The sequence below is a fragment of the Sander vitreus genome, chromosome 9 (genome assembly GCF_031162955.1).
Source record: "Sander vitreus isolate 19-12246 chromosome 9, sanVit1, whole genome shotgun sequence".
NCBI lineage: Eukaryota > Metazoa > Chordata > Actinopteri > Perciformes > Percidae > Sander > Sander vitreus.
In genome coordinates, this window is record NC_135863.1 from 23676666 (window position 1) to 23700719 (window position 24054).

The following is a 24054-nucleotide window of genomic DNA, read 5'->3' on the forward strand; positions in this document are numbered from 1 at the left end:
GTTCCCTGTACAGGGAGCACCCGGTCATACCGTATAACTCGCTGTGTTCCGACTCTTCCGATTTTTTCTTGTTGTTTCCTGTGTGAAAACGACAGGTCTGGCTCATCCGTCTGGCTACTCCGCTTGTCATTGGCCGGCTGTCAAAAAAAAAAACGCCCTACTTCTAGCGTTTTTTTCTTCAGAAAAGTTGAACTTTTTTCAACTTCAAAAAGACGCTCCGAGCTGCAAAAAATAAGTCAGCGCTGGCGTTTAAAAAAGCGCTCAGGACTTTTTTGAAAACACAGTTTACTTCATAGGAGTATAATCTAAAACAGATGCTGTGTCAACATAGCTTTAGGTGGGTGTTCTCAGGAAATAAAAGTCTGGAAAATGGATCCAATGGAACAACTGGATTTAAAAAATAAATAAATAAACTAATAAACAACCAATCCTTGCCTACACGTATTTTGAAGTGGTTGCAATGGGAAATGAAAAACAATCTGAGAAGTCCTTACAGATATTAAACCTAAAAATGGTTGACATTACGTTCAAGGGTATTCATATCTTTAAGCAACTTAGAATTTGCCAACAAAACCAGACATTTCAAACTTACATTCACATTTTCAAGCAATCAACAAGATTAAAATGCTCTTTTGACATATATTGTTTTCATGCCAGCTAATCAAACAGGTTTTCTGACTTGCAACATTATTTACTGTTATAAGGCCTTGTGTCCTGTCATGAAAATTAACACTGAATTCCCAACGAGACAATTGAAGCAGCAGCACACTGATGAAATTAAATGCCCTGACAGGAAATAAAAGCAACCCAGTTCTCTATTACACCAATATGGCTCTGACAGTTATACGTGAGGAACCCCTCATGGTACCAAGAATTAAAAATGTTTATTACGAATGCATCATTAGACACACAGTCTGTCCTCCTGACCCCAGCTCTGTTTCGGATAAGGGCTAATCAGAGCCAAGGAAGGGAGCTGTGAATGTGCTTTCTCCTTCAAAATCTCAAACCAATGTCTTCTCCACCGGACTCCAATCAAAGGGAGCGGAGGCCATTAGGTGGCTCTGGACCTCCTTTTCTTTATAATTAGACCCTCCTGGATAGACCGAGCACCAGCTAGCCCTCTGCTATTTGTGGTAGGTCTAATTAGTCCAGAATGTGAGCTGTCAACATGCAAAAATTGTGCCAGTAGGTCCACAATGCCCAGCCACCCCCACTGTGTTCAACAACAAGCACCTAGCCTCGGCCACTGGAATGCATTAACTTTCTCCTCTCTTTTTTTTTTCCCTCGGCGACTCGTGTCAAATCCAGGTCCCTCGGAACAAAATCTTAATAATTAACTGGCAAATTTGAACATGATTGCTTGTGACACACCTACTCTGGTAATTATTGCTTTGAGGCCATGTGCTAATGAAATTAATGCATTCATTGCCCCAACACATTAACATAACTCATACAAATGGCCCACATTTGAGACCACGTTGCAAAAGGGGAAAAACAACATACAAGAAAAAGCAGCATCGACAAGAAAAAAAAGCTCGAAAATGAAATGGCTGGCACATTGAGTTGCATATTGTATGATGATCACTGCTTCCTTAAAGTCTTAATAGCTAAAGCCTCTTAATGTTAACCAAGGATGATTGCAGTTATGCATTTCAGAGTGATAGCAGCGCAGGACCAAATGATTATCACTATCATCATTACAGTCATTGCTGATGTACATATACATCTCTCTGTGGACAAATATTAAATGGCCGTGCCACTGCAGACATTAAAATGTTATTATACTGATGCATTAACTTACTGTGGCAGAGTTCATATCAATATACAGCAGAAGCTTCCCAACAATCATTCTCTAAATGGCACTGCTGCATTCACCAGTTCTGCCACTAAACCCTGTTCATGGCTGTTTGGACTCTCAGTGGGATGTCTCTGCTCGGCATTAATAATTGATGACGATTCCATCGGTACAATGGACTAAGACAACTGCAACGGTCAGTTAGAGATGCTGCAAAAGTGCAAGAAATGTCCCCTCATAGGTAAAGAGCAGAGATGGTTGTAACGCCTAAAAAAATGTGTTTGCCTGCAGCAGAATACTGTCAGGGAAACAGGGGAAAAATGAAAATGACTTCCATTTAAACAACACTGAGTTACATTATTACAGTCAGGTAGGGGTCTGCAGGTTAACATGACAGGTCATGGTAGTAGTTCAACCTCTGTTGATATATCATGGGGACCTTATTTATTTATTTATTTTTAACAGCAAATCAGTACAGTACAGCACAGACTCATTTAAGGTTAGGTCCAATGAATAATATTTGATAAAGTATAATAGTGCAGCATGTTGAACAGATTTTTGGTAAGAAGCAATTTGTTTTGACTTGACTTTGTTGCAAAATTGAAGTTATTAAAAAGAAGAAATGTAAGTTTTATTACAGCGCCAATAGAACTGTTTGGAGCAGTATGTGAACAGTGTTTTCTGTTGGAGATGGTAAGTCCCTTTGGGGTGGACTTTGGGCTTTTTCACTTTGTAAACCTACAAGATGCACAAAAAAGATATATAACACAATAAAGGAAAGGGAAAAAGCCTAAGGCATACTATGAGCACTTTAACAAATGACTTAATAAATAAAAAGTAATGTCTGGTGGAAACCAGTCTTTATATTGGCAACGAAGTTAGGCTAACTAGCTTCTACTTTATGAGTGAAAGCTAGTAACTTGTTAGTCTCGCATTGCCAGACCTATCTCCACAGCACTGCGGAGTAAGGTCTGGCCCCTCCACATATAGATTCCTGGATAGGAGGAAAAAACCCTCTGTGTTGTTTCACATTTCTTTAAACCAATCACAATTGCTTGGGCAGCACTAAGCGACGGTGGCTCTTGTTTTGGTGGAACATTTGCACATCGCAAATAGCTTTGAGCTATTGTAGCTGGATCCATGGTTAAATGTAATTTGCTCTTACCAGTGTATCGCCGTGTGTACTTCAGCCATAGTAATCCCACCAATCGATCCCAAAATGTCCCAGTTAGAGAGTAACTGCCGTAAACATATTTTTTGTCAATCTTTACAATAATTATCCGAAAGAACCAAAAAAGCCTGTCTTATTGCACGATCCAAAGTTTCTTTAAAACTTTTTACGAGCCTTTTTGAGCTTGAAACGTGCTAGCTCGAAGTTTATAATTTCCCGGAAGCGAAGGGATAACACACAGAGATCGGAAGGTGAGGGAAATCCGGGGTGTGGCTTTATCCTGGAAATGTACTTCAGCTGATTAAGACTAGTAATTTGCTAACTTCCACTTTTTAAGTGGAATACTTTGTGAGTTTCGAGAGTCTGGTCATTTACTCAGCAGGTGTTAAAATAATATGAACAGAAATTTACTTCTAATGGTAATCATTTTGAGTGCAATACAAACTAAAGAGAGAGGTGTCTTACATCGCTAATGGTTGATAACAAACGCTATGTGGGCTTGTGTTATCATTTGTCTGATATACGATTATGAGGATTATGACTCCAGTCAGTAGCACGCCACGAAAGTTAACAGCATATCTCCCAGCATACCTGGCTCTCAAATATCAGTCAACCACTGCCAAGGGAAACACCTAGCCCGGGGCTTCAAGTTTAAATGCTTTAAATGTTTCTACAAATAGGTTTTATCCTCTTTAGAAAAATATACACAATACCCACTGTATTATTATAGTTTATATTAAAATACAAAAATTGAGAACAATTCCAAGTTCCGTTTGACTTTTAAATGTCCTGAAAACATACTCATCACCCTTTTCGTAAAAAACTCCAGCTGTATGTAACAGAGACATGTTGACTTTGATAAAAGAAAGCATCAGACTCCGGACCAATTGGTCTTTGACCCCAAATGGAGACAAAGACAAATTCCTAGATGAATAACAACAATCAGTGAGACTTCCCCACGGACTAGACGTTTCATTTAACTTTCATGATTGTGTGAATCTGTATATGTGTGTGTGTGTGTGTGTGTGTGTGTGTGTGTGTGTGTGTGTGTGTGTGCATAATTTCATGTTTAAAAAATATCTCCGAAATCCTGAAAGGTCGTTGTCAGAGTAACTGTGACATTTTCTTCCACCGAGTGGATCCCTCCTATACATACACACAAGAACAGACAGCAAAGATCACACTGTCAACCCGCCGCTGTGGAGCAAACAATGAATAAAACACTCAGTAGCCAGCACTTGATGCTTTAACCCACGGCACAAGCATGAATACATACAACACATCAACAGCACACTTCCTAATCTGAGATGGTTAGTAATGTAGCCACCTTATCCAGCATGCAACCCCATCTGTGATGACACATCAGCTCCAACATTTCACACAAATAAACTCACAAACACAAGACACAATGTGTTGACGGAACATTTGCATTAGCAATGTACCACAGGAAAGCGTGATTAATTTCTGCTCATGAAATGAATACAGATTTGGTCATTACATGGCTTGTATCCTTTGCCAAATATTGTAATGTTTCTCCCTCCTTTTTTCACAGCGAGTGTTCTGCTGCAATAATAAGGAATATAAGACAGCTTACAGCTCATAAGCAACACAACTGGTGGAAAATCAGCTAAATCACAGAGCAAAACAAAGACCTGATTGCTCATTAGTATTATGGATCAGCTCTGTTTAAATCTGTTTTGTGAGATGCAGTCACTGTTTAATGACTTAAACGGTGTTTGCTTAAATGCTTGCTACCTACATTTCACACAGGAAGATTAAAAGAATGAGACATCATCAGATCTCTCATTACATTTTTATAATACCCTCCCTCACACACACACACACACACACACACACACACACACACACACACACACACACACACACACACACACACCTATTAATGTACTTGCCTTGGCTTTGCAGATAATGCAGCGCAGCCTGTCTTCACTCCCAAATCCCTGTAAGGAAACAATATTTAAAAGTAATTTAGTGACAGTGAACCATCTAAAGTTCTAAAGCATGGACTGTAGAATGACATGCATGAGGGAGAAATCATTTGTTTGTGTTTTGATCAATAAACTAATTATAATTGTTTGGAAAATGTAATTGCATCTCTAACCCAAAGCTGTTAAAGACGCCAACACAATAACAAAATAGGAAACACAACCATATTTCAGAAACATAATGTCAGAAAACACATTTCACATTGTTGTACTTTCACAAGAGTTCTATTTTAGTTGTGTGTGTGTGTGTTTTATCCAATGTTGTTGAGTTTTGCACCTCAGGGCCACCGTAGTTATCGTAATTATTAGATGGACATGCATAACTAGATGTTTTAATGTACACACTTAATGTACCACTTCACACGACAGAACTGCACATTAAACAAAAATAACGTTGGCAATAATCTTCGAGCTGGTGCTAACTATCCGAATATGCTAATAACAAGAAAAGCAGTTGTACAAACACAAACTGCCAAATCCACTGCTAATATGCGTTGCATGTAGGAGCACATTTTGATAGATGTTAATGGCATATAATTGTAGAACACTGTCATTAGGCAATGTGATTTTTATAAAGAGAACCATTGCCCCTGGCACTATGGCCTGATTGCTGTGAGTGTTTGGCTAATGAATGTAAACCAAGTCTGTTTGCAGTGATGAGAATTATGAACCCATGAGTGGGCTGGTGGTGGGGGTGGGGGGGGGGTTACATGTCAGTATTTAAACTTATCTTCTCACGCTTTACTCTCCAGAAAGTTGTTGCCCTCTTCTCACTTATTCCCCCCCCCCCCCCCTAACTACAATGTATTTTATTTCAGATAGATGTTTTTTTTTTCCTATTAACTTCAATAGAATAAAAATTAAAATACATAGTATATACTGTATATCCGTCGGGATAGCAAGCGTGGTATACCATTACTTTCCAAAAGCCTGCGTCCTTGCTCTGTATTTTCTCAAACCGTCGTTGGGCAGTGAGACACACCAGGCCACACTCGGCTGGTGTGGTGCAAGCCATACAGTCCCCCCGTGCCCTTGTACTTTGTGCTGCGAGGGGTTTCACCCCTCTAGGAATGCACTCCCTATAATGAGGGTCGGAGGTCAAAGTGCTGCCGCGCCTGGAGGCCGGGATCTCCTAGGCACACTCAGTCACTGACTCTGTCCCTATATTTAAATTTTGCCTCAGGACGTGTTTTTCAAAGGGCATCTCCTAACTAGTTCCTGGTTACTAATTAGTTTTGTGCCATGCTATTTGTCTTTGGGAACCTGAAATGGGGAAGGAGAGGGGGGGGCACAAATGAGGAAGTCTAAAAAAAGATAGCGTATGGTTTGGCTCAGTGCAGATGATAGTCATTCAGATAGTCCTCGGCTGCAAACATGCTGAAGTACGTATCAACAGTTGTGGGAATTAATGCCAGCGCTGTTTTATTGTTTGAATGCAGCCTGTTTTAGTGACAACATCTGTGTGATACTGTTGTGGGTGAAATTAAATAAGGACATGGAATTTGCCCTTTTTTTCTTCAAGCTGCTTTTAGGAGTGCTAACGGTGCATGCTATCACTCCCAGCTGGCTAGCTCTGTCTCTCTCTCGCAAGTCAAATCATTATTGGATTACATTTTCTGGCTTCATAAAATGCGGTTAAGAGGCACTTTAGACATATGTGCATGACCTGCTTTCCAGAGATGGCTATCAGAGCAAAAGTGACAGGTCAATTGCTGATTTCTGTTCTGTAAAAGGGAAAGGGGCTCCCTACCCTGAGCACTCTAAAAGGTTGCACGCTCTCTCTCTCTGTCTCTCTGTTTCTCTCTCTCTCTCTCTGTTTCTCTCTGTCTGCTTCTCTCACACACAAAAAACTAAAGTAGCATCAGCACACACTCTCAGCAGAGAGTGGTGTTCTGTGCGTGCATGTGTGTGTGTGTGCGTGTGTGTGCCTGCTTCATGAGCCTGACCGTGTGTGTGTCTGTATATAATTGTATAGTGGGAAGACACACACTTAATGGAAGTGGCTCTTCACTCTGACAGCTGGGTGGTGCAGATGAAAGGTCTGCTGTAGCATGATGTCTACCACTTGTGGAGTATCCAAAGAGACCCAAAGCTCACAGGAGTGGACGGCACAACAGCAAACCATTCAACAGCAGACACACATTTTATACTTAATTAATATACAATGATTGTATGTGATAATAACTAATTCATATATTATGTACAGATACAGTATTCTGATACAGAGTTAGAGCTGGATGTTGTTATTTAGAGTTGCATTCTGTGCGTACCACACATGGAAATAGAGATATTGTACAGTCCAAAAGTGCATAAGTGACACAGATTGAATTCATTTTCACTGTATCTGCTCTTAGGCTCTCTAGTCAAAGTTGTACTCGAGCAATGTAGTATTGCACTTCCATATAGCTGGGTGACTTGCGAGATACAGATTTAAAACATATTGATCAATATTGGTATAGTCTATATCCACGACGTTCCACTTCCAGGATTGCTCCGTTGCTGCCGAAAATTCCGCCGGATTTCACTCTTTCCAGCCTGATGTGCGGTACCTTTCTTTCTTTCTTTGGATAGCCTTGCATGTTGAAGTTGGACATGGTGATCTACTTAAAGGAACACGCCGACTTATTGGGACTTTAGCTTATTCACCGTAACCCCCAGAGTTAGATAAGTCCATACATACCCTTCTTATCTCCGTGCGTGTTGTAACTCTGTCCGACGGTTCCACCGGTAGCTTAGCCTAGCATGGATCCTGAAGGTAATCGGTTCCAACTAGCCTACTGCTCCGAATAAGTGACAAAATGACGCCATAAATAAACTGGGAACTATATTCTCAGAAAGGCGAAGCAGTGCTACTTCTGCTACTTGAGTGGAGTGATATGCTTTGCAGCACCTGAGAAGCCCCGAGCAGATCAGCAATGCTTCGCCTTTCTGAGAATATAGTTCCCAGTTTATATACGGTTAGAAGATGGCTGTGTCTCATGTGACCTTTTTTACACACTGTGACTATACAAATCACAACATGTAAATAGGAACATGTTGGCGTTATTTTGTCACTTATTCGGAGCAGTAGGCTAGTTGGAACCGATTACCTTCAGGATCCATGCTAGGCTAAGCTACCGGTGGAACCGTCGGACAGAGTTACAACACGCACAGAGATGAGACGGGTATGTATGGACTTATCTAACTCTGGGGGTTACGGTGAATAAGCTAAAGTCCCAATAAGTCGGCGTGTTTCTTTAAGTCAGAACACTTTACATCCTGCAATCAGTGGCGAGGAAGCTATATATTATTTTATTTTTTGGGGCATTTTTAGGCCTTTATTTGACAGGACAGCTGAAGACATGAAAGGGGAGAGAGAGGAGTCGGAGGTCGGAGTCAAACCCGGGCTGGCTGTGTCAAGGAGTAAACCTCTGTATTTGGGCGCCCACTCTACCAACTGAGCTATCAAGTTGCCACTACACTTTGTGTTGGAATTTTAAACTCTGGTGGATTGATGAGGACTACGGTTAACTGCTCCTCAGATCTGTGCAGGGTAAAACCAGACAGCTAGCTAGACTATCTGTTCAATCTGAGTTTTCTGTTGCATGACTAAAACAAATTTTGAACGTACACGTTCCACAAAAAACAAGTTCCTTCCCGAGGCTATTTTGCAGTGGCACCGTGAAGATTGTGATTGGTTTAAAGAAATGCCAATAAACCAGAGCACGTTTTTCCTCCCATCTCGGAATGCTGTGTGGACTAGCCAGACCCTCCTCTGTGGAGGAAGGTCTGGCAAAGCGAGACTAATATTGGCACAGCAGATTCCTAGATATCCTGATTATAAGTCGCTAGCATGGATCAAGCTCCATAAATACTGGATACTACACTAACCATATGGCGTGGCAATAGCATCTCGTCATCAGATACTCCCTGCCTGTTAAATGCCCACACAACTCTTTTGTGTAAAAGACTGTGATCTCAAAGCCCAAGCCTAGATAACTCTGATGACCTCATCAGGGTATTTTCTCAGACTTGACAAAGGTCCCCCACAGTGACGTAAAAGTACAGAATATACAACTATTTTTACAGGCTTAGTAGTACTCCCCATGACTACTAAACTAATCTTGTGAAATTGGTGGACCTCCCCTTAACCTGGCTTGCCATTTTATTTTAACAGCTACACATACTGCTGTATCAATCTGTTCAAGCTGTGTTTTTTTTGCAACTTGGGAGCATAATTCCACAACAAGCTAAAACTCACGTTTGACTTATTATGGATTTGTAAAGTTAATATGGCAAACGTGTTTATAAAAACGCATGCCTGTTTACGCAGACAAAGATCAATATTAGCATTCAATTGAAGTGATGTTTCTGGTAAGTACAATATTCACTCTCCTTTTAGCTCTGTTTTGGTCTCCACCAACTCCTGGGAAAAACATCTGGCTCTTTAGCTGCTAAATGTTCCGCTATGTTTACCAGCTAGTTGCTAACTTGGTCAGTCTGGTGTTTGGTGTTCATAGTTTACAATATGTTTATTTTTGCTGATAACAGTGGTTACTACTGAAACATGGTTGATAAAAGTTGTAAATTAAAACAGTAAAGTTGCATAAAACTAAAACGATTAGCTAAATAAGGCTAAAAAATCTCTGTAGAGCTGTGGGGAACAATAGAGATGGGTGATAGTTCTCTGTGGATTTATGAATACAAATGACACTTTTCATATTACACATTTGATCCATATACAAAAATGGATTAGTGCAGCTTTAAGTTACAGAATATTGTATATCATAGTATGCCCAGTGTTTTCAACCAGTGCTGGTCGTACCATAATGGGATTATTATGATGCCCTTTAGGTAGTTATGTAATGATTATAAAAACATCTATCCATGCAAACTAACAAGCTCCGAAAGTGCATTTTCATCTTTATGTGACATAAAAAACATTTTTTTAGTTTTGTGAAAAATTGCAGCTGAGGGGTAAAAACTCTACAGTTAAAATGTTTACATCAATCAAAATGTTTTTAATGTTAACTTTTAATTTCTGGGGAAAATACTTATACATAGCTAATTATACATTTTTACAATTCTGGCAGCAGCAGTTTGCTGGGAATTAATGGAGGAAGAGTAATTAGCATGAGCAGCAATAAGCACTATGACTGACCAGAAAGAGAAACGTATGCCACCTACAGAAACTTACATTTCATTAACTGAGAAGAGTGTAAAGTGATCTTTTGGAAGGTGCAGTGCAAAAAACAACACATCAGTGACCGCAGTATCAATACAACTACTGGGTTAAGGAGTGCTACACATGTTAATAAGCCATTTTGCGGTATAGGTGACAGGTGTCAGGTGCATGATAGTTTCCTGGATTCCTACCAGTCCATTATGAGGCTCTTCTCACTGTTTCAGCTGTGCTTCAACAATATAACAGTGACGTGTTATCATTATTTGCAACCCTCATTAAAACTAATTGGTATTGCTATTTGAAGGCCAGCTCATTACCTTGAGGAAAACAGAAACATTTTGTCTCAATACAGAATGCTAACATGACAAACTAATTTATTCACTTTTAGAAGACCAACAAACATAGGCGTATATTTCAGGGGGGATGCAGGGGATATGTCCCCCCCCCCCCCATTTAGTAGAGGAAGATGTGTCCCCCTCAAAAATATGATGGGGGCTCAAAACATGTATGGAAAACAATAACTGTTTACTTGTGCTACATTGGGGGGTTAAAGAACACAACAGGAGAAATAAAGATAGATTTATGTTGATTTGCAATGCAGGAGAATAATAATTTCCTTTTACATAAATAAAGACATTTGCACCATAAAATGTTGCAGAAAAGTTCACCAGAATGCAGGAAATGAAGTGTTTGAAGCGCAAAATTATATCTGGGAGAACCTCCAGACCCCCCAGATATAATGTGACACTCCCCCCCCCCATGTTGAAACAAAACCTACGCCAAAGACATTTTAGCCTACAAATTCTGACAAATGGCTGATGAGGAATACCAGCCAGACTAAAATATCAAAGTTTCCTACATGTAAAGTCTTTCTTACCTTCTGGATCCACGTGGACAGGCACACGTGATGGGCAAGTAAATTCTTGCAGTTACAGAAATTCCTCAGTGGGTCACTGGCTTGAAGTTCAACATCCCTGCATATAAAGCACTCTGATGTCTCTGTAGCAGAAGAGGAAAAGATAGGTTATGAATGGTTTAGCACTGATTTCACAGTGCATCAAAGGCTATTTGCAGAATCACGTGAAGATGCATTGCTGGTCAGGAAATGGTTAATTGACTCAGGATTTATTCTAGTATCATTGTATTTTCGTATTATGAGTTTTGCAAATATTCCCACTTATACTGCAACTTATTTGCTAATACAGCATTCAACAACAATGTACAGCTCCCTCGAGCATTAGACCTTTATTTTGTTCCCAGTGGGAGTGCCGTAATTGTTGCAGGTTGACATTTCTGACAAGACAATGAACACGACTATGCAGACGTGAGAGTGACAATGCGGAACAAAATTCCGTTTTCTATTTAGTGATTATCTTCAACTGCTAGAATCTTGTTCGTAATTCGTTTGTTTTCGTTGTTTTATTTAATTTGTTTACGTGCAAAATGTAGTTACTTTAACCAAAATTAGAAATTAAAATAAATGTACTTTTATTCTGCAGAAAAAAACATCCAGGGGAAAACTGCAGGGGAAAATGTTCCTATTTAGTCAAAAAACTGCTTTAAAACCCCACAACATAATTTTACAAGTTGGCTCTGCCGGATGCCTGAGTGAGTCGTCAGACAGAATTTTCAAAACACTAATACCCAGTAACTGCACATTTTCTGTGGACAACCTTTGTTAAGTTTGCACTAGTTTGCCATTCGCAAGCATTCAGGAGCTGGAAAGACTAAATTGACAGGCCTGTACCTAGTCTATATCCCCGACATTCCACTTTCGGGATTGCTCGGTTGCTGCCGGAAATTTCGCCGGATATCCTTTTTGGCCGGATGTCCTTTTCGGCCGGATGTCCGTTACCTAATGCTTTCTTTGTGTTGAAATTTTAAACTCCGGTGGATTTATGAGGACTATGGTGAGCTCCTCAGATCTCTGCAGGGTAAATCCAGACAGCTAGCTAGACTATCTGTCCAATCTGAGATATCTGTTGCACGACTAAAACAATCTTTGAACGTACACGTTCCACCAAAACAAGTTCCTTCCCGAGGCTATTTTGCTGAGGCACCGGGGCTCCGTGCGGCGCATAGCGCCACCCAAGACGATTGTGATTGGTTTAAAGAAATTAATTTTGAATTTTTTTTGGGGGTCGGTGGGGGTGCACGATCAAGATAGGCTTTTATCATGTGGACAGTTTTGTTGTCATTCCTTAGAATTCTTCATGGGGGAGACAGAAACTACGCACTATAGCTTTAAATATACACTTACACGAACATAACTTTCAAATTTCAATAATTTTACCCCATTTGTTTTAGTGGATATTTCATAATTTCTCAAATCTAATCTTTCTGAAACCTAAACAAGGATTTACAAAATGTGTTAAAGCCTGGTCTGATGTAATAATGTGTTCGGCAACAGGGTAAAAAGAAGGATCAGGATTTTTTAACTGTTAACAACAACACATTTTTTGCTGCCTTCAAAACTGATTTGAACAAACTGCTGAAATAATGCCTAATATCTTGCAGTAAAATCATTTGTCCCGGTTCAATTAGGAGTGGACTTAAAAGGTGAGCGGTGGAATACATCATGCGCTAGCTACCAGACATGCTGTCCTAGCCCAGGGCTGGGGTTACCCACAGAAACCAGCATCTCTGATTTAACAGAAAACTTTACCAATATCTCTGTTAGTGTTGATTCCCAAACAGGAGCTTTTGAAGCTAAATATTGGCCAGTAGCTAGAAGCCAGGCGTGTTGGTTTCATCTCATAAAAACATTGGGAGACAGCAGTGAAGGCTAGCTGTCATCTGTGCGCTCGCCTGAATGGGGGATAAACTGCTGCCTCAGAGGCTCCTGTCTCCTTTGGGGCCTCTTGTTGAACTAGATTGCTTCAGGTGAAAATCTATCTTTGGATGAAAAATCTTTTAATCAAAGGGTGTTTTTTTTAATGTACCCCATCACATTCTGTGTAAGCAGATTTTATTACTGACCAGGCAGATATCTCACCTCGCATTAATGTCTGTGAGACAAGCTGTGAAATAAATAGAAAAAACCCTGATGAACCCATTTTGGTTAAAAGTCAGAAATCTGGCATTTGTTAGACACGTGTTGTAGTCTCGCTTTGCCAGACCTTCTTCCACTGCGCTGCATAAGAGGGTCTGGCTAGTCCACACAGCATTCCCGGGATGGGAAAAAAATGTGTTCTAGTTTATTGGCATTTCTTTAAACCAATCACAATCGTGACCGGCCTGTCAAATTTTATCTTTCCAGCTCCCAAATGCTTGCTCATGGCAAACCAGTGCAAACTTAACAAAGGTTATCCACAGAGAATGTGCAGTTTACTGAGTATTGAAAATTCTGTCTGATGACCAGTGGCGATTTTAGACCTAGAAAAAAATAAATAACGAATTTCCTTTTCATTATTATAATTTTTAGGGGGGCTGAGATGAAATTTAGGCTTCAGCCCCCCTAAAAATTATAATAATGAAAAGGAAATTCATTTATTTTTTTTTTAATTCATTTTAGTGTTTCAAGTTAGAGTTTGCAAAACTTGTCTGTTAGCGTCAGAGGGCAAAAAATTGCAGGTTCAAAGAAACAGGTTTAAAGGGATGATAGAATGCAAAACCGATTTTACCTTGTCATAGTTGAATAACGACAGTTCGGTGGGTAAATAGGACATACATAGAAGCTCAAAATCCCATTGATACCCCTTTACTATGCAAATCTCACATTTTGAAACTGCCACTAAAAACAGACGAATCTGAACAAAGCTAAAAGTTGATGTAAGCATCTCAACTCCTAGTCTTTGTCATGCCCCAACATTTGCATAGGCTACACCACTGACCTGAGGTCAGCTTAGTCTTCTGAATCTAGCTAGGTCATGCAGATCTCCAGAGGTCCGCTATTTAATTACAAAATTCACTTCTGAGACTTTTTTATGCGAGAAATCAACTATGTAGAGGTCAAATATGAGCCGCTTTACGAAAATTGATGGCTAATTGCAAATTTTGTCCGACTGTGTGTCACAGTTCAGCAGGAGCTCAGCAGGCTACGTGACAGCGGCCGGTGGTGCCTCGCCGCCTGGCGTGTCCTACTTCATAGACTCACTGTGAGCTAGCTGGATCTCCGTCATGAAGGGAAGCCCGTGGCGCTCCATACCCGCGCAAAGTCACCGGTTCTGGGTTACTGGACTACAAAATGCCTAATGGAGCTCCAGGGCCTGCAGCTAGCTGTGATTCATAGGATTGAAGGGACAGTAGCAGCTAACGAAATCCCTAATGTTCACAAAAATGCATTAAATTGAAATTGGACACCATAGTTAGCTTTATAAGACCTTGGGGTAGATGTTATATAAGTGGCGTGACGAAATTCAAACTGTAAATATACTCTAATTATGCCAAAAGTGAAGCTAACTAGCCGCGATCTGTACACATAGGATTGAAGGGACAGTAGCAGCTAACGAAATCCCTAGCTAATGTTCACAAAAATGCATTAAATTGAAATCGGACACCATTGTTAGCTTTATAAGACCTTGGGGTATATGTTATATAAGTGGCGTGACGAAATTCAAACTGTAAATATACTGTAGTTATGCCGGCAGCCAGCAGCTGGCAGCCCCGAGCCAGTAACCGAGAAACGGTGACTTTCACTGGGTATGGAGGTTGCCGTTTTCTCGTCAGACTGTGTGGAGCTCCTAAAGTCCGACACGTCTTACCAAATTTGCAATTAGCCATAAATTTTCGTAAAACAGCCCATATTTGAGCTTTATATAGTTGATTTCTCGCTTAAAAAAGTCTCAGAAGTGAATTTAATAATGAAGTAGCAGACAAACAATGTATAACTTTGCAGTGTCTGAAATATGTGACCTGCTGTCTAGTCTACAATGGATGTGTATGTGGTTCGCTCAAACCAATCAGCGCGCAGCTCATCTAAATATTCATGAGCATACCATATTTGGAAGAAAAGCTCTTGTTACAAATAGGGCATTTGGCAGAGACAACTTGTAAAATTACCTTGTGGGGCTTTAATTATTCTTTTTAAAGCAGTGTTTGCCTAAATAGGACAATTTTCCCCTGTAGTTTTGCCATTTAGTAATCACTAAATAGAAAACAGAATTTTGTTCCCCATTGTCACTCTCACGTCTGCACCGTCGCGTTCATTGTATTGTCTGGAATGTAAACCTGCAACAATGACCTTTTAAAGCCCAGGTTCACTTTAGCAGACAGAACAGAAAACTCAGATTGGACAGTCTAGCTAGCTGTCTGGATTTACCCTGCAGAGATCTGAGGAGCAGTTAACCATAGTCCTCATACATCCAGCAGAGTTTCAAATTCCAACTCAAAGAAAGCGGAAGGTAACGGACATACGGCAGAATTTCCGGCAGCAACGGTACAATCCCGGATATAGAAGGTCGTGGCTATTGACTAAATGTGTGGTGTCTGGGTGCCACTAGCTTTACCTCCTTGTTACTGACACCAGCCACCTGGCCTAATAATGAAAATCATTCTAGTGAGGCACTTTCCAAACACTACTGTGTGTCAAAATTCATGTTTGCTTCCTTTTCGTCTGCCTGTCTTAACAATATATCAAGTTTAGTTGTTTTTCACTCATTGTCAAATGTGTATGTGTAGAAGAGTTTGCAGAAAAGAATGGAGCTGTGCAGAGACATACATATAGATTATGACAGTCTAGCTAACAGGCAGTCTGTGTGTTTCAGCAGTCTGACCAAAAACATTTCGAAAAGGTACTGTGATGGCAGGTTCACAAATTATACCCAAAAGTTTTTTTTAAATTTCATTCCCCTGAATCTGTATTGCTTTTACGATCATTATGGCATGCCTTCAGGCACTTCTGGAGCTAAATAACAGATGCACTGCTGCCGAGAAAAGAACTAGAAAACAACATTACAACAGAGATGTAAACATGCGGTGCGTCAATCGTAGCCGAGCTGACACGTCTGCGACATCTGTGACACCCATAATTAACTGTCAGCGGTGTCAGTGTTCGGCAGCGTTTCACATGAAGGTGAGTGCTCTACTAACTGGCTGAAGCAACCCTCAATGCACGATTTAACAGCTAACAAAACTTCCTCTGTGCATCAGCAACAACAGCAGCTCCAGGCTGTGTTGCCTCCATACATGGTGATGATGTACTAAAACAAAGTTTGTCAGTTAAAGACGCTGATCTCCCACTATCACAGAGGACAATGTACCAACACAAACTCTATCAACAGCTCAGTTTATTCTACTTGACTGTCAGAAAAATGGCTTTCTTAGCAGTGGGCATCTGTCAGTGATGTTTTAATTCCCTGCTTCACAGTGTCACAGACGTGAATCATAAGAAAGGAAATGATAGAAGGATAATAGGAGCCGTACTCTCAACAGAAGTAGTCAAACTGTGCGTTGGTATTGGATGAGTAACAAACACCGTACGGTACACAATACAGTAAACAAATGGGGAAAATGCCAGATTGAGATCATTTAATTGTCCGCTGCATTGCTAACGACCTCATTAACAAAAGAATGATGGGAAATCAGCATGGTCTGGGCAAGGAACCGCCTGTGTGACAGCCATCTGGCTACAATGGGGGGTGGGGTTAAGTGGGGGTTGGGGGGTTGGTAAGTTAACACCACGGCTGTCACGACTTCCAAGCGTAGGCCGAGAGCCCCTCTAGATGGAAGCAGTTATTAGTGTTTTACTAACCAATGTGAATTCAAATATTTTTCTGTTCATTTGAGCTATAATGTGATTCAAGTCACAAAATGCAAGTATTGAGTAGATTTATCCACTGAAAATCTCTGGATGTTTTAACCAATATAATTAAAACTGAGATAATTGCTCGAAGGTGGATTTACTTAATGTTTTCTCTATAATTATTATATGTATGGCAGGTTACTTTAAATACAAGCCTAAAGTACATTCATAATATAAGTATGAAGATATATTATTAAATGCAGCTTATCCAAATTGATGATTTAGATCGGCAATGACAGCAGCAGTGAATTGAACTTTGCTAGCTCATATAAGGCATCAGATAATAGATTAATTCATTCCCACAAGCTGCATTCATGCCAATTGTGAGTTAATGATGATATGAGTAAATAATCGGTGATGGGCCTTTAATGTTTAAAAGATATGTTCATATTGTTACAGTGTACTGTATTTCCCAAGACATGGTGACAGTACGAAATAACTAATATTTCTCTAGACTGTAAGGGCTCCTAAGTTAAAGGGGCACTCCGGCAACTTTTCATTTGCCAATATGCAACTTAATACCATCTTAAGCCCGAGATTGTCATATACGACAAAAAACTGCATCTCTATTTATTTCTAATCATTTTAAAAGCGAACACTCACGCTGTTCCACTGATGTCTTTGGTGTCTTCATAGCCCTTACAGGAGGTTTTTTTAAGTGTTTTTTGGGGTCTGAGCAAAAAAATCCAAACTCTTACATACAGATTGATAAACTTGATGTCCATAATTTATGGATTTTAGGTCTTTTATCGCCGCTAGCTTTGATGCTAACCACTATTTTAGTTTCCCATGCTCTGGGAGAGCATTCCGACCAATCAAAAGCTTGTTTACGTCTGGTCAACCAATGGAAGGCTGGTTTGACTATCCATGTGTGTGTGCATCATTGCAGATGAAACAAAGACTGTATATAGTCAAGAGCAGAGATCTTCAACAGGGGGTCCGGGACCCCCATGGGATCCTCAGAGTGACTAGAGGGGGGCCACCAAATTGTTGTTAAATTATTATTTTTTTTTTTTAAGTTTTTAAAAAAATTAAAATTGCTTAACATGAGTCCAACATATTATTAGCAAATATAAATCTGCCTATTTGTGAAAAACAACAAAAAAAACATTGATGCTTACTGGCCTATAGATAAGGTAGTCACTAAGGTAGTCATCCACAAATACAGTTCATCTTAAGGATTTAATATTAAAACATGATTTATAAAATCATGCCAACAATCATTTTTTAGTAGCTTAGTATTATGCACTAAAAAGTTATGTATAAAGGCTTTAGGCTTTCCATGTTATTGTAAACACAGTTTAGCTTAATTTTCTGCATGTAGAAGGGGGTCCCTGCTCCGTCTCTCTTTCAGTTCTGGGGTCCTTGGCTTAAAAAACGTTGAAGACTCCTGGTCAAGAGGAATGACCAGAGGGCAGAATAGTTCGATGTGACTGACCCTGACAGAGAGAAAAATGGCATTACTGTTTTGAGTATTGGCATAACCCCTATTTTCCACCAGGCGCATCTGCACTGTGTTCTGGATGCAAGGTGGCCCCCGCGAGCAATCGCTGCCATTCATGTCAGTGCTTGATATTCCACCAGCCGCACCACGGCGCATCAAAGAAGCATGCGTGAAGCGGCTTTCCCCTCAGATCCGCTAAAGATAAGCGCCAGGTCTATTTTTATTGCAAGCCGTGGGCCGTTCAGACAGCCGGGCAGGAAGTGAAACAGTAAGAGCATCCAGTCAATTTATCAAATGACACCCCCTAATATCGTTTGTGTCTCCTCTACAACACCATGGACAACGAGAGATCCGTCTTGGAGGTGGAAAAACGTAATATGACATCACATATCTTTTTTAAGGACAACGATAAGAGAAGGCATGGAGTTTAATAACAGGAGTGCTTGAAGAGGAAGGTAGATACTATAGCTAATAAACACGTGATTGTTCTGTAAAGTACGTAGAGACAATATAATCTGCAAGTCGGGCAGCAAGACGCTCCGCTTCTTGAGACGCTCCTGGTGTGGTAAGCCGGAACGCAGCAAAGACGCGCCCAGTGGATGCCATGAGGGCAAAAGCGGCTGGACTTTTTTGGAAGAAATGTAGATATTTTGTCCACTGTATAAGTGGACAAAATATCCCTCATGTCATCATCAGGGCTATTTTTCCGACCACGGAAAGCTCCTTTCTGAGCCACAGCAGATATTATGCAGATTATGCAAGTCTGTGATAAGTAAACTGAACCTGATGTGCAAAAATCAGTTGGGTGCCCCTTTAATGGTGAGAGGGGGATTATTGCTGCACGTGCAATACGGCACATTTACAGGCTATATATCAGCATTGTAAAACAATTAATTAAGATATTTAAAATAGCTACTTATTCATTTTGGCATAATCTTTTGCACATATAACCTAATTAACTTAGCGACTAATAACACATGTCAAAATGGTTCTTATTTGAGCACTTTCTAAAATTTCAAACTAAAACTTTCAGAAAACTACAATACATGATCAGAATTTCTACTCTGCAGATGAGTGTCATCCCATTCTCCTAGGAGAAGGACTTGCAGAAAGTAAGTGCAGGAAGAATCATAAGTGACCCTGGAGTTCTGCTCTGAGGTAAGAATGGGTTTAGTCCTAGTTAAACTTTCAACATAATTCCTCGGAGGGATTCTGAGATGCTTGATAGATACAGGCCCTGGCCTCACTGTGGTCAGAAAATAGTTACCAGATTAAGAAACAAAACTGATAATAATCAGATTACTATTAATGTATAAAAGTGTAATATATGTTCCTCATGAAACAACATACATACCTATGAATAAACTTCTGTATGACTCTGCTGAAGTCAGTGGTTGGTATTCAGTGCCCATATTTCACTTTTTTGTTGTTGCTGGAGACGACTTCTTCCATTCACTTCTGAGCACTTCCAGATGCCACTTCCTGTTAACTTTCCTCAGTTTTCTCTCGCTGTGGTTATATAGACATTAAGAGACAAATTAACATGTCAACATCTAAAATTTACTACTGTATATCTGCACTTTCTACTACTGCACTCACTGTCAGCTGATCGCTCTGTGTTTTTGTTTTTGAGGAAGTTAGGGTTACGGTGAAAACGGGTTAGCCAATCACACAGCTGCACACTGGAGCACGTCAGGACAGGAAGCCAAATAAAAAAAAAAAAAAAGAACAAAGAAAAGCTATTGTGTAACTCTGGTGCCTTCACTGCAAAGACTTAAGTCTTAAAACAGATGTAGTGAATGAGAAAGTGATGATTACAAAACACCACAAAGGTAGATTATTTGTTTGCCACATGCATTGTTTTGTTTAAGGGAAAATAAGGTATAAGGTTGACAATATCTCATAATGGAGGAGCATGTAATGGAAGAGATTGCTTTCTTATAAACAACACTGTTGCAACAAACCGTCTGCTCACTGCTGGGAAATGATGACTAACAGATCTTGGAGTTTCCCCCACACATATTTCTGCATGTTGACGAAGTGAAAATATTAATGGAAAGTTCAAAAGTAACAGTTATGGCATTTATTTTTCCCTTTGGCAGCCTACATTTCCAGGTCTCCTACAACATTCTCTTTTAGGACTCTATATATATATATGCCTTGGTGATATGGAAAAGAATTAGGTCACAATTTATTTGTTATTTTGTTGTACATTTATGTTATTTATTCTCCTAAGCTTAACATGATCTTGTAGTAGGTTCATATTATCTGCTTATACATAACAGTAGAAAAATGCTACCTCAGGACCGGAACTTCCTTCGAGCGGGAGCCAAAATGCTGTTTAATAAAATAAACTTATAATAAATTTAGAGCAACGCTAGCAGATTTGTTTTGTCAAAGCTTCTCTTAAAAGTGACAACATTCTCCATCAAAATAATGGATAGATTGCTTTATTTTAATTTTCTATCTCAATCTTTTAAATGTGTTTATTTTAATTTAATTATATTTGCCTTTTAACTGTATTTTTGCTTGTTTTAACTGGTGTCCTTGAGTGCTATGAAAGGAACAAGGAACAGGAACAATGCTGGTTCTTTATTTCCATTTCTTCTAGATGAGTCATCAGCATAGTGAGAATGTTGCCTTTTTGCCTGGGTCATGCAGCTTTTGCTTCAACCTTTTAACACCATATCATGTACATAAATGTGCATAGTTTAAGAGTTCACAGTTTCACAGTTTTATAGTTAAAACACATGCAAAATGTGAAAAGTTCCATACCTTCTTTAATAAAGCACTCAGCTCCCAAAAAAAAAAAAAAAACCTTGAAGAAGTTGTTGGTATGGGACAGGTCTACACTCTGCCTAATTAAATGGCACGTCTCCTACTATTCATGAAGAGCACTTATTAAAACAAGCATTCACATCCAATCCACTAGATAAATGACTTAACACCAAGTGCCATGAAGCCCATTAAATTGCTTCTTTAGAGATGGATCACGTCCAAACACACAATCAAAGGATTTGACTGGGATTATCTCAGATTAGAAACACTCAGGGACAAATGAGGAGATGACAGGATATCATACATTGAAAGGATAAATTAGCAGTCACATACCAGACCAAATTTGTGATGGGTGTTAGGGAATAAAGAGCGGGAGGGGAAAGATTGAGTGCTAAAAAGCAAGGAACAGCTCTTCACTTTTTAGTAAGCCCAATGATACATGGCCAATGTAAACCACAGTAAAAGCTTTTCCCTCTCCCTCTAAAACCTCCTGCCATCTAAATAAAGTCCACATCAGGGAGAGAATCAACCACTAAAGACGGAGAAATGGACACAAAGTAACTGGTGAGAGATTCATCTGTTAGTTTATGACCTTATGGTGTTACTGTGAAAAACATTTTGTTTAAGAACCTCTCAGACACTATCATACCGTGCTCTTAGTACATTTTTTAAGTTCTCTCTCAAGTTAAAAAAAACCATTTTGAAGTGGATTTGAAGTCATTGCTCAAAGTAGAACTAAATCCAATACTTGCATCAAATAGTAATCTGGGAAACATTTCTTTCATTTATATAGGTTTGTCACTGAAATCAGCTTGAGCTTTCCTTCAGTCAAAACTGTATTTTAGTGTCATAGAAAAAAAATATTGATTACTATTAGGCCTTTGGCAATTCCTTTGAAAAATGCACCTCTACAGAATTTACAATAAACCAAACCATTTTTAACCAAACATGAGATTTGTGAGCTTGATTTAAAAATCAAATGTAGAAGAGCCCTTTTCTTGCCTGGTAGATATTTTAGTTCCGCTCTAATTTGAATATTTAAAAGTAAAGTGAAGCAGGCCTAGTGCTGATAAAACACTTTTCAGGAGGATAAATAATGTAGGCAGTGGTTAATGTTAGCATGTACTTCTTTGCATATTTTAAAACCAACGAGGACCTTCAATCAATCGCATTAAAGTAAGGCTTTCGCATTCTCACAGACAGCAGTAAAATGTATTTCGGAGGGTTTTGCGCATTAAAGAAATGTGACCTATGAACTCAACATAATCTTCTCTGTCATAATGCTCACTTGTCAGGCTCTTTCCCCTTTGTGCTATGACTAGGTGGAATGGATAGTGGGAAGCAATACCGTATCTGCAGCGCCTGTTGAAAGCTGAAAAGCTCAATTCATCTACTCTTTGATCTGTTCCATCGTCTTTAATGATGCATGATGTTACTTACAGGTTGTCTTTGTGTAGGATTTCGTTTGAATTTCTCCACTATAGACTGAAGGTTCATAAGTTCACTGGCTACAGTATCTATTAAACTGTGGCTCTCGGCCCTAGAGTCTAGGATATTGTATCCTTCTTGAATTACGACTGGAGACTACAGAGTGATTGGTGCTGCTAATACAGAATAAGGCCTACTACATTTTGAAAACAAACATCTTAATGTTTATCATGGAGTCATAAAATACCAGAAATCTCCCATTTAATTGGTAAATAAATTCCATAGGTGCTGCTGACACACCAAGCAGAAGGCAAAGAACGTGGCAAAGAATGCCGACTGTGTCATCGCGTCACGTCTCCTCACGCTATCAAACATTGATTTAAGCTAGGCTACTTGTCCTTCACAACACTAAACATTTGGGAGGACACATGCTGCTGGTAGTTTGTATTACATAAGGTAAGTGGAAGTTAGCAAGATAGGCAATCCAGCTTCACTCGAAAAATGGGAGCTAGCAAGGTAGGCTAGTTGGTTAGCATATTAAACTTAAAAAAAAAAATTGTATAGCTTAGCTTCCACAAGGAAAGGGGAACCTAGGAAACTAGGGTAACTAGTATCCCACAAGATGTAACTTTTTGTACATGTTATATCAACATGTGCTGAGTCATCAGCAGCTCCTGCACACTCTTTGGTTGTCCTGCCTTATACAAAAGAGGGGGTCTAGCTAGTGTTAGCGCTCTCTCTTTCATGGGTTCAGATGTGGTGAAAGCAAATGACCAGACTGTCAAAACTCAACAGGAACAGGTAGTCCTGTAACCTCAGCATACCGTATGTTACACCGTGACTCAAATCACAACACAGAGTAGTATATGGAGTGTTCAAATCACTGATGGGGCTAAGGGATACGGCTTCACAATTAATCGTGATTTTATCGAAATCGCAATATGGACTATTGCAATATTCAAATGTCAGGGTGGCACAACATTTAAATATGTGTTAAACCATTCTGAATTCAGTATTATGGTGCTGCAGAGACATACAAATCTACAAATTGTATACTTACAGACTAAAGAAAAAAAAGTCTTTGTTTTGGACAGATCCTCGCAAAAATCACACTATAATCATTTTAATTGGTTTTATTTTAATATTTTTCAATTAAAATGAGAATAATGATACAAAAATCATTCCCTCCAGTATCGTGAATCATATCGCAATATCAGTCAAAATAATCGCAATTAGATATTTTCCTCATATCGTGCAGCCCTACTATGTGCGTACTCACACTAGGCCCAGTTGTTGTCACACTAGTCCCCCCTCCCCACTTCCCCCGCTGGTCTGCACTCACACTGCAATAAAAAATGTAGGGCCAGAGCATACTTGTACGCCATCACATTGCGGGACTCGCCGATTACAATTCCCCTTCATCTATAAGGTAAGAACCTAACAAAGCCCACCTCTTTCAAGCGGGCCAGGGCACGGATTAGCAGAGCGATCACACTAGTTAAACGAACCGGACTTGCTCGGGCACG

At 39.7% G+C, this 24054-nt stretch overlaps 1 protein-coding gene across 1 annotated transcript in view; it reads right to left on the bottom strand.

The window, feature by feature from the left end:
• Positions 1 to 19957, bottom strand: part of LOC144523677 (uncharacterized) — a 98032-nt gene extending 78075 nt beyond the window's left edge. Inside the window, exons 1-3 of the mRNA XM_078259409.1 lie at positions 19677 to 19957; positions 11014 to 11135; positions 4880 to 4927 (exon numbers count right to left, since the gene is read on the bottom strand). Coding sequence (XP_078115535.1) covers positions 4880 to 4927; positions 11014 to 11135; positions 19677 to 19734 — 228 coding nt within the window. The 5' untranslated portion in view covers positions 19735 to 19957. The remainder of the gene's footprint in view (positions 1 to 4879; positions 4928 to 11013; positions 11136 to 19676) is intronic.
• Between the last annotated feature and the right edge of the window lie 4097 nt (positions 19958 to 24054).